Consider the following 15,150-nt stretch of genomic DNA (forward strand, 5'->3'; position numbering starts at 1 on the left):
AAAGAAGGCCTGGGAGGCAGATAAGGATAAGATTTAGGGTTTTCTGCTTCATTAAAGCTGCCATAGTTTTGATTTCTTTTACCAACTATTTTTCAAACCATTCTTTTAGGAAAACGTAATGTCAAGCAGAATGTCTGTCTCTGTCATCTACAGGGAAGGATGGAATGGCAGGAGAGTGTGAAATCCCAAAAGATCCTGGTTACCCAGACTGTGCAAGTAAAGTTGATGTAAGTTGCTACAGTACATTTTTTTTTAATAACGTTTGAAAATGGATATGTTGAGACAGAACACCAATAAAACACTATATTTTCAGTTATTTATGCCTCTGCTACAAATGTAATACAGTGGCTGTATTTGTTTGTAAATTACATCTTTCAGAATTTCTTTTTTAAACTACTAGTTAAACCAACGATAGTCAGTAAGCAGACTTACTGTATTTAAGCCTCCCTCTCTAAAACCTGTGGAGCCTGTGGAACCTCGGGCATGCTGCACCGGCATATATACTGTACAATGTAAAGCATAATTTAAAAAAAAGGTTTGTTTTTTTGTTTTGCATTATACGCTTGCATCTACTTTGACTTTGACTCTGTCTTGTTAAGGATTATCTGAAATTAGGATTACAGTATTCACCATTGGGACACCATTACAGGCCATATTTCATCATCGTGCTCCAGGGCTAATTCATTGAAATTGGTGAGGCCGATTTATTTCTTTCGTACCTCCACATGCACATTTATACAATATACCGGACATTGGACATTTTATACATTCAATTACAGACTGAGAATATTTTGTATGAAACCTTGCGAGTGTTTTGCAGAATGAAATTTTAGTTTTTTGATAAATGAGCGAGGTCTTGAAATATGAATAGTATGCATGAGTTTTGTTTGCCGAGCGCCACGTGATCACAACTGAGCCAATAATTCTTCTCTCTCAAGCGTGCGTCACTTGTATGGTAAACATCCGTGCGCACATGGAATGTTCATTATAACATTTTGACCACGTGTTTGTGTGTGCATGTAAAGCATTTTTTTTTTCCATTTTCGGCGAAATGTAGTGACTGTTCTTTATTAACAGTACTACAACAATGGCCTCCAGGCAGAAAAAGGTTAAAAAGGCTGTCGCTGTGCGGGAGGTGAATCTCTTTAACGAGAACGCAGTGTCACATTTCCGCAAAATCTAAAAAAATAGGCAAAAGCAAGTTTCATTGGAGTGGTTGCCTGTTACAGAAGTTTGCTGACAGAAACTATGTGCCAGAGAGCAGTGATTACATGCGTGTGTGTGCGTGTGTGTGTGTGTGAGAAAGTCGTTCTACACATTAGCCCTACTTCTCTCCTCTCTCGTCCTACTGCAGTCATGATTTTTTTTCAAAGCTCAAGTGCAGGTTAATTTTTTTTATTTTTTTTTATTTTATATTTTTTATTAATAATTTTTGTATGAATATTTTTGGGTTTTGGAATGAATCATCTGAGTTTCCGTTATTTATCATGTTGGAAATTCACTTTGGTATACAAGTGCTTTGAATTACAAGCACACTTCCGGAACTAATAATGCTCGCAATCCAAGATTTAACTGTAATTGTAAGTTGGGGACTTCTTGTATTTTTTTTTCATACTTATACCTTTTATATTTTGTTTCAGTTAAATTTACTTTATTTCATTGATGTTGATTGTCTTTGGGTATCTTTGCATTGTCATTTAAAAACAACAGGATGAGTGTCTTTTTCCTATAAATCATGCAAAATCGTAACTCCTTCTCTCTGTTGTGCTAGTGGATGAGAGCAAGATGGACATCAGACCCCTGCTATGCCTTCTATGGAGTTGATGGCTCTGACTGCTCTTTTCTTCTCTACCTGAGTGAGGTGGAATGGTTTTGCCCCCAGCTTGCTTGGAGGAATCAGAGCATTCAGCCCACCATCAGCACCACACCAAAGACACAAGTGAGAGAAATGCATCGCTTGTACTGGTTCTCCAAGAATACACTGGGAGATGGTTCCAGTATAAAACTTTCACCTAGCAAGTTTATTGAAATGTATTAAACAATGCCTTTTATTGCTTTCAGAAACATTTAAACTGGGGACAGGTATTTTTTTATTTCACTGAGACATATTGTTCAAGATGTACTTAAATAAACAGAGACTAATAGAAACTAGTTTAGGTTTCTATCAGTTTGTTTAATTATTAATAATAACAATTAAATTAACTGATTTATTGCAGTTGCTGGTCTACAGGCACGTGTAGACTAGACTCTCATTAGCATCCACATGAACTTGAAGTGATATAGAGACTGCAAAGCACTGATAAACACTTAAATGAAATGCTTGAATTAGCAAATTTACTCCCATATTTAAAGAATCTATGATATTGACAACAGAATTGGTTATTGAACAGTTTCAAATAAATAGAGGAATAGAGAAATAGATGGATGGCCAGAATAACAAAAGTTAAGATGAATGGGTTGCAAAAAAAGGTTTAAAGTTAAAGAAAGCCATAAAAATGTATGATTGGACCCTTGGACCACTGGTAAAACCTTCCCTGGACCCATTACAATTTGCCTACCAGCCTCATGTTGGATGTGCTCATCTACCAAATGCAGCGTTCTCATCCTTTCCTGGATGGATGTAATGGTAAAGTGAGAATCATGTTTTTTTTTATTTCTTCATGCCTTTCATACAATACAACCATTTGTACTGAGTAAGAAACTGCTGTGAATGGGTGTCAGCAGATCCATTGTGTCATGGATAGCTTACTGTCTGTTAGATAGGCAACAGTTTTTAAGGTTGGGGCATTCTCTGCCTAATGTGGTAGTCAGTAACAGGAGCTCCTCAGGGTACTGTTCTTTCTCCATTGCTGTTCACTCTGTACACCTCAGATTTTCAATGCAACTCTGAGTCCCGTCATCTGCATAAGTTCTCTGATGACTCTGCAGTGGTGGGGTGTATCAGGGATGAACAGGAGTCGGAAAATCAAGTGGATGGTAGCAGACTTTTAGGAAGTGTAAAACTGTGATGTGATTAAAGCAGTTACCATTATGGATGAGGAGGTTGGGGTTGTGGACTACAAGTACTTGGGTGTTTACTTCAACTGCAGATTGGACTGGAAGACCAACGCTTTGTATAAGAAGAAGTTAAGCAGACTTTATTTCCTGAGGAAGCTAAGATCCTTTAATGTATGCAGCGGGTGCTGGAAATCTTTTATCAGTCTGTTGTGGCAAGTGCCCTTTATAGTGCCTTGATCTGCTGGGGGAGCAGCATCAGTGCCAAGGATAGCGGCGAGATAAATAAAATCATCCGCAAGACTAAAACACATAATCAGACACAAGCTTGACAGGTTAGAGAGAGTGAGGGACAACATATTACTCAAAAAACACAAACTGTCAATCATGGAAAATCCATCCCACCCACTACATCATCCTATACAGAGGCAGCAGAGTTCATTCTCTACCAGACTGATCCAGCTTCCCTATCACAAAGAACTGTTCTGGAAATCATTTCTCCTGTCACCATTGCATTGTACAATGACTCACCTCTATGTAACAGAAGACAATAGCAACTTAAATACATATCCCATTGTTTACTGTTACTTTACACACACATACATAAACACACGTAGTTGTATAGTTGCATATTTCATCTCTTTTTCTTATTTTGAATTGCCAGTTTGCTCTCTGTTTTTTTTTATAGCATCTGCAATAACGCACAAAGTTACAGTTACATTTTGAACCCCCCCCCCTCCCCTTTCTACTGTTTGTGTAACCTGCTGCTGCTGTAACAAATTTCCCTCACTGGATTAATAAAGTACTCTTTATCTGTCTATTAACTGGAGGATGCTAGAGCAGGTATATTGTTTTACAGGAAGATAACAAAACAAGCCAGCTTGAGCCTGAGAACAAAAGACAGGATAATGGTTAAATTAATGTAACTTAGGCAAGAGAAGACAGGCAACCACTCCAATGTCTTCTAGAACCGAGGGAGTGATATGGGACATGGGGATTGGGAGGGAGCTTTGTATGTGGGGTAGTGGGATCTATCTTGGGAACATTGGACATAGACTGGCATGGGTTCTGTAGTAGATCAGCACGGGATGATGGCTTCCTCGAATGCCGGCAGCTGTCCTAGAGCTGCCCCCCTCAGTCTCACTAAGGATGACACATGGTACAGCGAACCTTCTTACCCTGGACACGTTTGCATTCTGCGCAAGCTTGGTCTGCTTTTGGTTGCAGCTTGTTTTAACACTTCTATGGCGAAGCCCATCTGCTATGTCCAAAATAATTTAGCCTTCTTCATAGAATTAAGGAGTTGAGGATGCCAACACAGGCATGATTTATTAAACAGTATTATATTCGCTATGAGAAAACAAAACAAACCGAACTAGGACTGGAAACAAAAGACAGATTAACAAAGTGGACAACTAAACTGAACAGAAGAGAAGAAGGTAGTAAGGAAATTCTGATAGTAATTATCATATCATTTATTATGTTGTTTAATTAAACTATATGGCTTTCACCCTTGTCATTCTGAAGCTTATTAAAATTGTTTTTGACTATATATATTTTTTTACTGGTAACATGACTATTTCTTTGCTTAAAAACTAATAATCCTCCTTTAAACTAATTGATGTCTTTGATTAAGATGCTGCCCTAATTTGCTCCTAAGCTCTGCAAAATAATACTTCACAGCGCACCAAAGTTTACAGTTATATACATTTGTAAGTAGGGTGAAATATCCACATTTAATATGTTCTCTAATAGCATTTCATAATTTACAGTGGGATGAAAAAGTAATTGCCTCTTTCTGATTTTTTATTCTTTTTTGCAAAGTTGTCACACTTAAATAATGGAGATAATCAAACAAATATTAATATTACACAAAGATAACCTAAGTATATACAATATATGCAGTTTACGATTTTAACTATTAAAGGAAAAAAAATCTTTCCAAACCTAACCGGCCCTATGTGCAAAAGTAATTGCCCCACTTGCTAAATCATGAATGAACTCTGATTTTTGGAAAGCTGAGTTAAATTTCACTTGCCATACTCATGGCTGATTACTGCCAGACTTGTTGAATCAAGGAATCACTTAAATAGGACTTGCCTGACAAAGTCAAGCATGCTACTGTATAAAATCTAAAGAAGCAACTTCTAAAGAAATGTAAGAAAACTTGAGAAAAAAAGTAATACAGTGTATAAAAAACATAATAAAAACTTTATTTAAAAATGTAATAAGTTACATATATCAGTCTGTAAAGGGGTACAAAGCCATTTTTAAGGCTTTGGGACTTCTGTGAACCATTACTCCAAAAGCACAACAACAACTCAACCAGGGGCTCATGAAAGCCAGAACAACATATAAAAGAACTGTGGGCCTCAGTTGCCTCAGTTAAGGTCAGTGTTCATGATTCAATAATAAGAAAGAAACTGGGAGGAAATAGCATCTAGAGTTCTAAGGCAAAAGCCACTGCTAAGCAAAAAGAACACAAAGGCTGCTCTTACATTTGCCAAAAAACATACTGATTATGCCCAAGTTGTTTGGGCAAATATTCTGTGGACTGATGAGACAAAAATTTAACTTTCTGAAAGGTGTGCATTCAGTTACATCTGGTGTAAACTAATATAGCATGTTATAAAAAGAACATAATACAGTATCAAAACCTAACCATGGTTTAATGGCCTGGGGGTTCTTTGCAGCTTTAGGACCTGGATGGCTTGACATAAATGAAGGAGCCACAAATTTTGCGCTTCACCAGAAAATCCTGAAAAAGAATATCTGGCCATTAGTTTGTCACCTCAAGCTCAAGCACACTTGTGTTGTGCAGCAGGACAATGGCTCAAGAAAACTAAAATTAGGTTTTAAAGTGGCTTAGTTAAAGTCTAAACATAAATCCAATTGAGATGCTGTGGCCTGAGGTCAATGTGGATGAATTAAAATAATTACGTAAAGAAGAGTGGACCAAAATCTTCATAGCGACGTGAAAGACTTATTGCTAGTTATCCCAAACTCTTGATTGAAGTTACAGTACTGCTTCCAAGGGTGGTACAACCAGTTATTAGGTTTAGGAGGCAATTTCTTTTTCACATAGGGCCAGGCAGGTTTGGACAGCTTTTTTAATAAATGAAATCATAATTTAAAAACTGCACTTTGTATGTACTCAAGTTATCTTTGTATAAAATTAAAAATTGTTTGATGATTTGAATCATTTAAGTGTGACAAGTGTGCAAAACAGTAAAAAATCAGAAAGGGGCAAAAAAAAATTCACGGCACTGTACCTAAAGCATCACATAAGATGGAGTGCTGTTGTGCTGGATATCACATGGCAGAGATGCAGTACTAGGCATATGGTTGTAGTCTGAGTGCTAAAGTATCAAAGCCATGCTGATAAAAAAAAACTACAGTATGATCGATAATTAGGGTCCAAGCACTAGAACATCAACCATTTGTTGTCATAGTGTGTGAAGGACCCTATTTTTTCCTCACCATTTGGGGCTTCTTGGGGGTCATAACCTGCTTAAAAACTCATGAAAAATGCTGCCTTTAGGATGCCGGAGATTGTGGGCCCCGGGCGTATGCATGTGAAATCCGGTATACAGTACATGTATACAATTTTCACATTGCATGTCATTAGCTCAACTCAACAGGAAGTCAGTTACAGTATTTTGTGTCATTTGCAAAACGTACCTGAAAGATTTTAATACACTCTACCTAGGAAATTTGCGATCGCCACCAAACTGGGGCTATTTGATCTAAAAACATTGAGGATGCAAAATTGCAGAGCGATTATTGATATCTCAAATGGGTCAGCTGTGACAAACTTTATGCATTAAACTTTTGCCAAAAAGTGGTTAATAACTTTCTGTGGGACATCATATTGATTGACATCATAGTTTGATGCTTTTTTTCCCATGTGTTTTTGTTGCATCTTCCCAGCAACTACTCCCACTATTCCAAACTACTAACTACTATACAATGCTGGATATTGCTTATTTATTAAGCTGATATTGCAATTGATAAATATTATATTACATTTTTTGTATGTGCATGGACCTTGCAAAATTTCTTAATATTTCTTAATTGTTTAGATATGCTTAAAGTTTGAATATTGATGTGTGCAATTTTGGCTTTCAATCCTTACTATATGCACTTAACCCATCCCTGAATACAGACTTTTATGAATAATGGTTCCGAAAATTATTAATTTTATGCTGGGCTGCACAGCAGGGCGTCTCGGGAATAAATTTGTGAGCTAGGCATTTTGTACAGCCTGTGTTGTTTACAGTACAGTAAAACTAGGCCAGTTAGAGTAGACTGTTTGAACAGCAGTCTTATAGACAGAACATTTCTTCAGCTGTGGTGACTAGCAGGCTTGTGCATGTTCATAGATTTGATTCTCTCATGATCCACTGTAATTAAAGTATGCCTGATATAGAGTCATAATAGAATCATTCAATCTGTCAAATTTCTAGTCAAAGAATATGAGAGAATATTTCTAAGAATTAAATTCTTAAGAAAATGTTTATTATATTATATTATATTATATTATATTATATTATATTATATTATATTATATTATATTATATTAGGTTCATATTTATTTTATGGCAAAATACAGAGCCAATGCAGTAAAATGCAGTTAGCTTCTAATCAGAATTGCATTAGTTGTCTATTAACACTAAATAACGATGTTTTAACAACATACTGTATATGTGTGTAGCAAAAATGATTTATGCTGCTATTAAATATGTAAAATACACAACCATTTAAGTATTTTTAAGTGAATCATTGCTATTTTACATATACAGTATAAACCTGCTCTTTGTTTTTTTGTGTATTGTTATATTTTCCTTTGTATGTTCTTTTTCTTCTGCTACCTTTTATTATTATTATTATTATGAGGCAAAAATGCATTATATCCAGAACTTATTCACAGAACTGTGATCAAAGTTGATCAGTTGTCTTTAATGCACTTCAAAAACAAATCTGGCTGTTCTTCCCTTTAGGCAGTAATTCGGGCTGATATGGGCCCCCTGCTGGAGCAGGTTGGATCAGGAAAAGAGTCTCTGAGCTTTATGAGGAGGCGGATACGAAGGTTGGCTGTGCAGTGGGCCGTAGCTGCTCGCAGACTAGACAAGCGTCTGCACAGTCAACAGCGGCAGCAGAAGAGGGTGAGCTTACAAATTGCCACACTGTGTATACCAGGGACCTGCTATCACTTCACATAACACATGACTTCACATTATGACATTATGTAAATCCATGCTCTGCATCTTCTTTGGAAAAAGAAAATTTGGGTTGTTTATTTCAAGGATCATTCAAAAGTGTGATATAAAAGGCAGTGTCTGTTCAAATAGACTGAAGTAGCTCAATAAACCTTGGTGGGGCTGAACAACATCAATAATGGCATTTCTTCAAACTGATTCAAATCAAACGCCTGTGACATTTAACCTATGCTATAGGCTATGAATGTTTTGAGAAACCATGTAATTGGAAATTGAGAGTCAACAGCAAATTAACATCCAGCATACACGGGACAGTCAGACTTAAGGAAAAATATTCTGCATATTATGTATAATAAAAATATTAAGTTTCTCCTCAAAACATGATTTCATTGCTTATCATTATAAACGTAATTTAATCAAGTTTTTAATTATTAAATTCAGTTTAATAGTGTGATTAATTCATTTAGTATTACTTTTACTCACTTATTGTCTATACCACTTTATCCTGTATACAGGGTCATCTGGAGCCTTTCCCAGAAGACTTGGGGCTTGGGGTGGGTTACACCTTATCCACCAATCCGTCCAAACTACAGTTAACCTAATCTGTATTTTTTTCGAACTGTGGGAAGAAACCCACCAAGCACAGGGAGAACGTGCAAACTTCAAACAGACCTGAAGTGGGAATCGAACCTGGACCCATAGGTGCAAGGCAACAGTGCCAATCATTAGTCTGTTCACACTCATGGGAATCATACAGTAACTATTATCCATCTAAATCTAGTAAATATAGTTTTTCCTTGCCACTGTCACATAGCTAGCTTAAATAAATTAATAGAGCTATACATTTAGACTTTACATTTTTAATTACTGTTTGGAATGGGTATTTCTGTAAGGCTGTTTAGTGATAATGTCCATATACACCACTATAGAATTCTTGCATGTAACATCAGACCCAATGTACTGTACAACCAAACCAGCTGCCATTTTGTCAGGCAGTGTGTCTCTATATTTACAAGGTTAGACAGTCATTGTGCATACCACAGCATACAAGATCACAAACCTAGGAGAAAATATATTTATGAATATCATCCATCCAGTGGGGAGACAAGGATAACCCGGGTTAAAGATGAGCCCCTTTTGGTGACTACTGATGCTTAGTAACCATTTTATCTGAGTTTATAATCATGAAATGAATATTCAGAAACAGATATTTCAATATACTGTACATTATGTTCTTTTGTTACTTTTGTTAATGGCAGTATTATTTGTGAAAGGCATGATTGCCAGACAGAGTACCTAATGTTCTGATAGTGGATCAGATGATTGCATGAACTCTACAGGAGCAATATTAGGATAAACCAAGCAGCATAATTATATCAAGCAGAGGTAAGTGCAGTGTGTGTGGTGAAGGATATTGATGAATAACCATAGCATTTGTGTAGACGGCTCGAAGTGGTAGTGCAGTTCAATAGATATTGCAGCTTAATAAAGTACTAGTGTTATTGCTGGATCAGTAGAGTGGTGTGTGGGGTTTAGACTTCATATTTTTAGCTCAGGTTGGGAGTTACGAAAAGTGACTGCCTGGGGAAAAAAGGAGAGAGACTGTTAGTATTGCTAATCTATTAGGGTGTTCCTTGGGTTGTTTGGAAGTATGGGCTATTGGATAGAAAATAGAAAATTTGTTTAATTAAATTGCATATCTCATACTTGTACAGATTTTTCAGTGTAAAAGGCAAACACTTTGTGTTCATGAATCTACATAAACCACTCCAGGCTTACAACTCATTCAGGAAAATTTGTTTTATTGTGGACGCTGTAGATGAATGACTTAGCTCTGCATGCAGCACTCTTTTGTGAAAGCAATATCTCTCTTATGCACACCATTTTGTGTATTTTTGTGTCTTTGTTTCAGTTCCTAATTAAAGATATAGAGGTATATGTTTCTCTTGGCTGAAGTGATAGAATAAAACTCCACATGGTACAAAGTCTTATTTACACTTCCAGTATGTAGACTAATGCTGGTGCCTTTTCATTGTTTTCTGGTTTGAAGTGATTCAATACTGTATTTGAACTAAAGAGTGATTGAAATGCATACATCAGTAGATAGTTGTGTGTACATAAATAGAGACATGTATCTTGCCTATTTGACATGTCTATCTATCTGGCTTTTGTAGTCCTGTATCTAATGTTCTGCTTTGTGAATCACAGAAAGCAGCACTGCTGGATTTTCCAGGAGAATGGCTGCAGTAATGCTTGAGTGAGGATAATTTTCTTCAAACGCTCTTTGCCACGATTCATGCTTGGATATGCTGAAAAATGTTCACAATAAAGAAACACATTTTCACTTTTAGTCATTAGTAGTTTAAAACATTTTTAATGGACAACATCAGCATGCATTAGGAAACTGAACAACTGTTGGTGAGCTTCTACACAAGCATAACACCTTTATACAAAACAATAATATTAAACTAGAGCAGTACTTTTTATGAAGAAAATGTGAGTGGTGCTTGCTGTGGCAAATTTGGGCATCTCTTGTGCCCCAGGGTTAGAACTTATATCCTTTTACGGGCTATGTTCTGACACCACTTCAAATATGGTATATTTTATCTTTCTACAAAATTCTTGTTCTGCAGTAGAATTCGTCAAAGTTGGTGCCTTCAAGTGGTGCCGTGGTAAAGTGCTCACTCTATCATCCAGAGATCGCTCGTTCACATGGCGTCTACGAAAAACCATATGGGACTAAAAACTTTTGCATGGAAGAAGGAAAAAAAAGCACCACTGATAAATAATTTACAAAAGAAACACACAACAATTTACAAAAACTATAAGTATAAAAGCTATAAACGCTAATTAATTTTATTATTATTATTACAGTCACCTTTGAAAGGCTCACAATAAGGATTAAATCTTTTTATTGATTTTTAAATTCATGTCAATATAAAACAAAAAGAGCTATATTGATGCCTATCTTGATAAATGACATTTCAGGTTTGTAGGCCAGCAGAGCCACATACACCAAATCATCATGGCTTATACTATATTGGCTATGAAGATTTACTGAAGGATTTTAACATAATCGATCTTCAAATGAATAAATTAATGCATGTCTGTCTGATGATAGCCAGAACAATGTGGTTAGCAGGTTGTCCAGCTCACCATCATGACTGACATGAAGAGTAAACCATACAACTTTTTTTCAAGAAAAAACAAACAAAGATAAATATCTTTAAAATTATGCATATCCAAATCCAAAAGATCACTAAAAAAGATAATAGCTAGTTCCTCTAGGGTTGTTGCAATTTTTGAATGGACATTGGATTGAACTGCTAACACAAACCAGAAGGAAAAACAAAAAATCATATTTTGTAGAAAACATATTATAGCCAAAAATAACATTGTTCTTTTATGTGTGGCATGTTAGGAAAAATATGTAGGAACCAAAAACATCCATGGAAGTTGGGTGTCTTTTCTGTCAGGCCTGTAACATGGCTTTTGTTGGTCTCTCTTTCTTTGTTCTTTCTCTTATTCAATTCAATTTTATTTGTATAGCACTTTTAACAACTGTCATTGTCGCACCAGCTTTACACAATCAAAAGAATTATTTAAGTCTGGGATTTTACATGGAATTTACATGGAATGTAAGTGTGCATGAATCAAGATGAGCAGATCGTCCCTGGTGAGCAAGCCCTGGGCGACAGTGGCAAGGAAAAACTCCCTGAGATGGTAATAGGAAGAAACCTTGAGAGGAATCGGACTCAACAGGGAACCCATCCTTATTTGGGTGAAACAGAAAGCAGGAATTGATCTGCATTTATACAGTGTGTTAGTGTCTTATCCTCTTCACTTTTTTCTTCTTCGTTCATGATTTTAATGGGATTTACCAAGGAAAACAATCATAAAGGTTTTTCAACCAAAAACCTTTCAAACAAAAAACCTTTAAAAAATGTAAAATGTAAATGCCATCAATGTTGCTGTAGCACTCCTTTCAGTTATTTAATAGCAGTAAATGCAGTAAATAGAGTACAGTATCAAACTCATAAAAGGTATAATTTTCCCGTTCCTTACAGGCTACACTAATTTAAATATCTCAGTCTTAAAATGTTTTTTTACCAAATAAATTTATTTTTTCTCTCTTTTTTTGTTTTGAATATCTTGGACAGGTGCTGGTACATGTGGGTTTTCTAACAGAGGAGTCTGGTGATGTTTTTAGTCCAAAGGTGATGAAAGGAGGGCCGCTGGGTGAGATGGTGCAGTGGGCTGATATACTCAGTGCACTTCATGTGCTAGGACATGACCTGAAGATCTCAATGTCAGTCAAGGAGCTGCATGGGTACGTTTAATATATTCTATCTGCATTCTTTTTGCAGCTGCAAAGATGCTGTTTGTGTATTTTTTTGAGTACCACGGAGAGCTCCCAGGCTCATTTACACATTTTGCTGACTTGTTTGTACATTTATGCATTGCATTACTTTGTTTTTAGGGTTTAACAGTCTATTTAGTCCACAAAAATCACCTTCAACACTGTAGGTGTGACACTTAAACATGTCTTGAATGACCTTAGTGTTTATTTGTCATTTTTGCTATATCTGTACAAGGCTTTATATAAGCATGGGAAATATGCTCGTGCCTTCACACAAACACACAAATACACACATACGCTTGTGTTAACACTTTCTTGTGGTAAGTTAAACTACAATGAATCCAATTAGCCAAACTGATGTTTAACAACTGCAATGCAACTCTCACTCAAGTTGCCCACAATCTTAATTATGCATACATTTATGGCTTAATGTGATTTTGACTGATGAGTTACATAAAAAATTCGGTACATTTGTTATGGATGGGTACTCTAGCTATGGAGACCAAATCCTTTTCTATCAGGCTGCAAAGATGTTTAATTTTTTTATTAATTTGGACATTTTACCATGTGTTCTATAGGATTTGCTTACTTTTTAAGTCAGTGGTCCAGCTAGTGGTCATTCGAGGACCTGCACTTTTTGTCACTTCCCTGTTGGACTAATTTTTTGGGATATTGATGACAAATACCTTTCCGTTACTCTAGATATTGAATATTTAGAGCCTGTATTTACTATGAGTCTCAAATCACTTGTAGGAATTGCGCTCAAGTTTCATTAAGGACTAAAATAGCCAGTGTAGACATAAAAGTTATTTATAAAGCTTCCTATTTTTACTTTTAACAAGAAGTAAGACTTGATTAAAGAAGCATGTGATGTCACTTTTTGAAACACTGAGAGTCGTAAAAAGTAGGCTGCACATTGTAGTGAGTGTTATCTAGTACTGTGCAAAAGTCTTAGGCACCATATTATATGCTGTTCCCAGTTATATTGGTTTTATATACTGTATATAAATATAAAACCAACATAACTGGGTACAGCATATAATATGGTGCCTCAGACTATATATATATACATAAAGAGAGAGATGTTTATCATGTCTGCATAATTATGTACAAAATCATTCAGTATTTCCATACATAACTTAATAATTAATAAATAATTAACATTACAGGAGAATATATGCATGGCTGTAAGGAAAAAATTATATTACATGACAGACCAGTTTTCAGATAAAAACCAAAAACCTAATGTACGCTCCTGGAATTTGCATAAAAATAGAAAGGAGCGAGTGTGACAGAGTTACCAGAAGAATTCATATTCTCCAGCAAGCTCAATAAAACCTATGAAGCTGACAGCGTGGAAGCCACTGCCAGGCATTTCTCCCTGGGTGTTAAGGACTGTAGATAAAGGCTACAGAATTCAATTTCCACATCGCCCTCCGCGTTTCAACAGCGTGGTCTCCACTTCCATAAAACCGGAAAGTGCGCATCTGCTGACAGAAGTTGCTGGGGAATGGGGCCATGGAACATGTTCCCCTACCAGATAGTAAGTCATGCTAATACAGTTGGTATTTCTTGGTTCCAAGAGCACCGGGGGGCTGCGTCCAATTTTTAGATTTTGCGGGATGTACCGCTATTTAAAATAAATAAATACAGCTTAAAAATGTTGACTGTCAAAGTAATTGCTCTCAAATCCTACCAAGCAATTGATTTGTGACAATCGATTGAAGGACGCTAAATTTCATATAGAAATATTGCCACAACACAGGAGGTTCCTGAGGTTCGGGGTGAAGCTTCCCATTATCGGGTCCTTCCATTTGGTCTAGCTCTCTCACGACTGGCTGGCCCAGTCTCAGTAGCTAGCACTTTGACATCAGCATGTCATCCTAGCTCATCTTTGTGTCTAGGATTGAAACACAAAAGTTAAATCCATCCTCAACACCCTTAAAGAAATCAAGTTAGACCAGGAAGTGACCATCATTTTTTGAGATCTTAGCTCTCATGGCAGCTGTATCCAGGGTGACACCTTTGGGCCTTCTGCACATGAGAGCAGTTCAGTTGTGGCTAAGACAGGGGATTTCACTCTAGGGCCAATCCCCAATAAGGGTTACGCGCCAGGCGCTTCGTACCCTTCCTATGTGGTTCAGACCCCCGGTTTCTGACTCTGGGTCCCACTCTCAAGTTCGTCCTGTCATCGCAGGTGCTAACGACAGACACTTCCCGCATGGGCTGGAGTGCGGCACATTAATTATGACGGCACCTTAGATGACCGTCCAGCACAAGGGAGCTGAAGAGGCCTTCTTCTCACGCGGCACATTAATTGCCTTAAAACGAGGGCTCTATTTCTGGCCCCAAAGCAGTTCCTCCAGCAGTTGAGAGGCTACCATGTCCTAGTGCGGGTGGACAACACTATGACAGTCTCATATATTAATCGCCAGGGCGAACTGTGCTCGCGCCGCTAGCGCACCAGGTTCCTCTCCCTCAGGGCAATTTACACCCCAGGGCATATGAATGTGGGAGCAGTTGTACTGTCCAGTCAATCTCTGACACACGGGGAATGGAAACCCCACCCCGAAGTAG

The 15,150-nt window shown here is 37.0% G+C and overlaps 1 protein-coding gene across 1 annotated transcript in view; it reads left to right on the top strand.

Moving 5' to 3' along the window:
- The window catches only part of LOC128544594 (alpha-1,6-mannosylglycoprotein 6-beta-N-acetylglucosaminyltransferase B), a 110,327-nt gene that overhangs the window by 37,938 nt on the left and 57,239 nt on the right, over window positions 1-15,150 (top strand). Inside the window, exons 5-8 of the mRNA XM_053514814.1 lie at window positions 154-227; window positions 1,772-1,939; window positions 7,995-8,159; window positions 12,374-12,543. Of these exons, the coding sequence (XP_053370789.1) occupies window positions 154-227; window positions 1,772-1,939; window positions 7,995-8,159; window positions 12,374-12,543 (577 nt within the window). The remainder of the gene's footprint in view (window positions 1-153; window positions 228-1,771; window positions 1,940-7,994; window positions 8,160-12,373; window positions 12,544-15,150) is intronic.

The sequence above is a fragment of the Clarias gariepinus genome, chromosome 16 (genome assembly GCF_024256425.1).
Source record: "Clarias gariepinus isolate MV-2021 ecotype Netherlands chromosome 16, CGAR_prim_01v2, whole genome shotgun sequence".
In the NCBI taxonomy this organism is placed as follows: Eukaryota; Metazoa; Chordata; class Actinopteri; order Siluriformes; family Clariidae; genus Clarias; species Clarias gariepinus.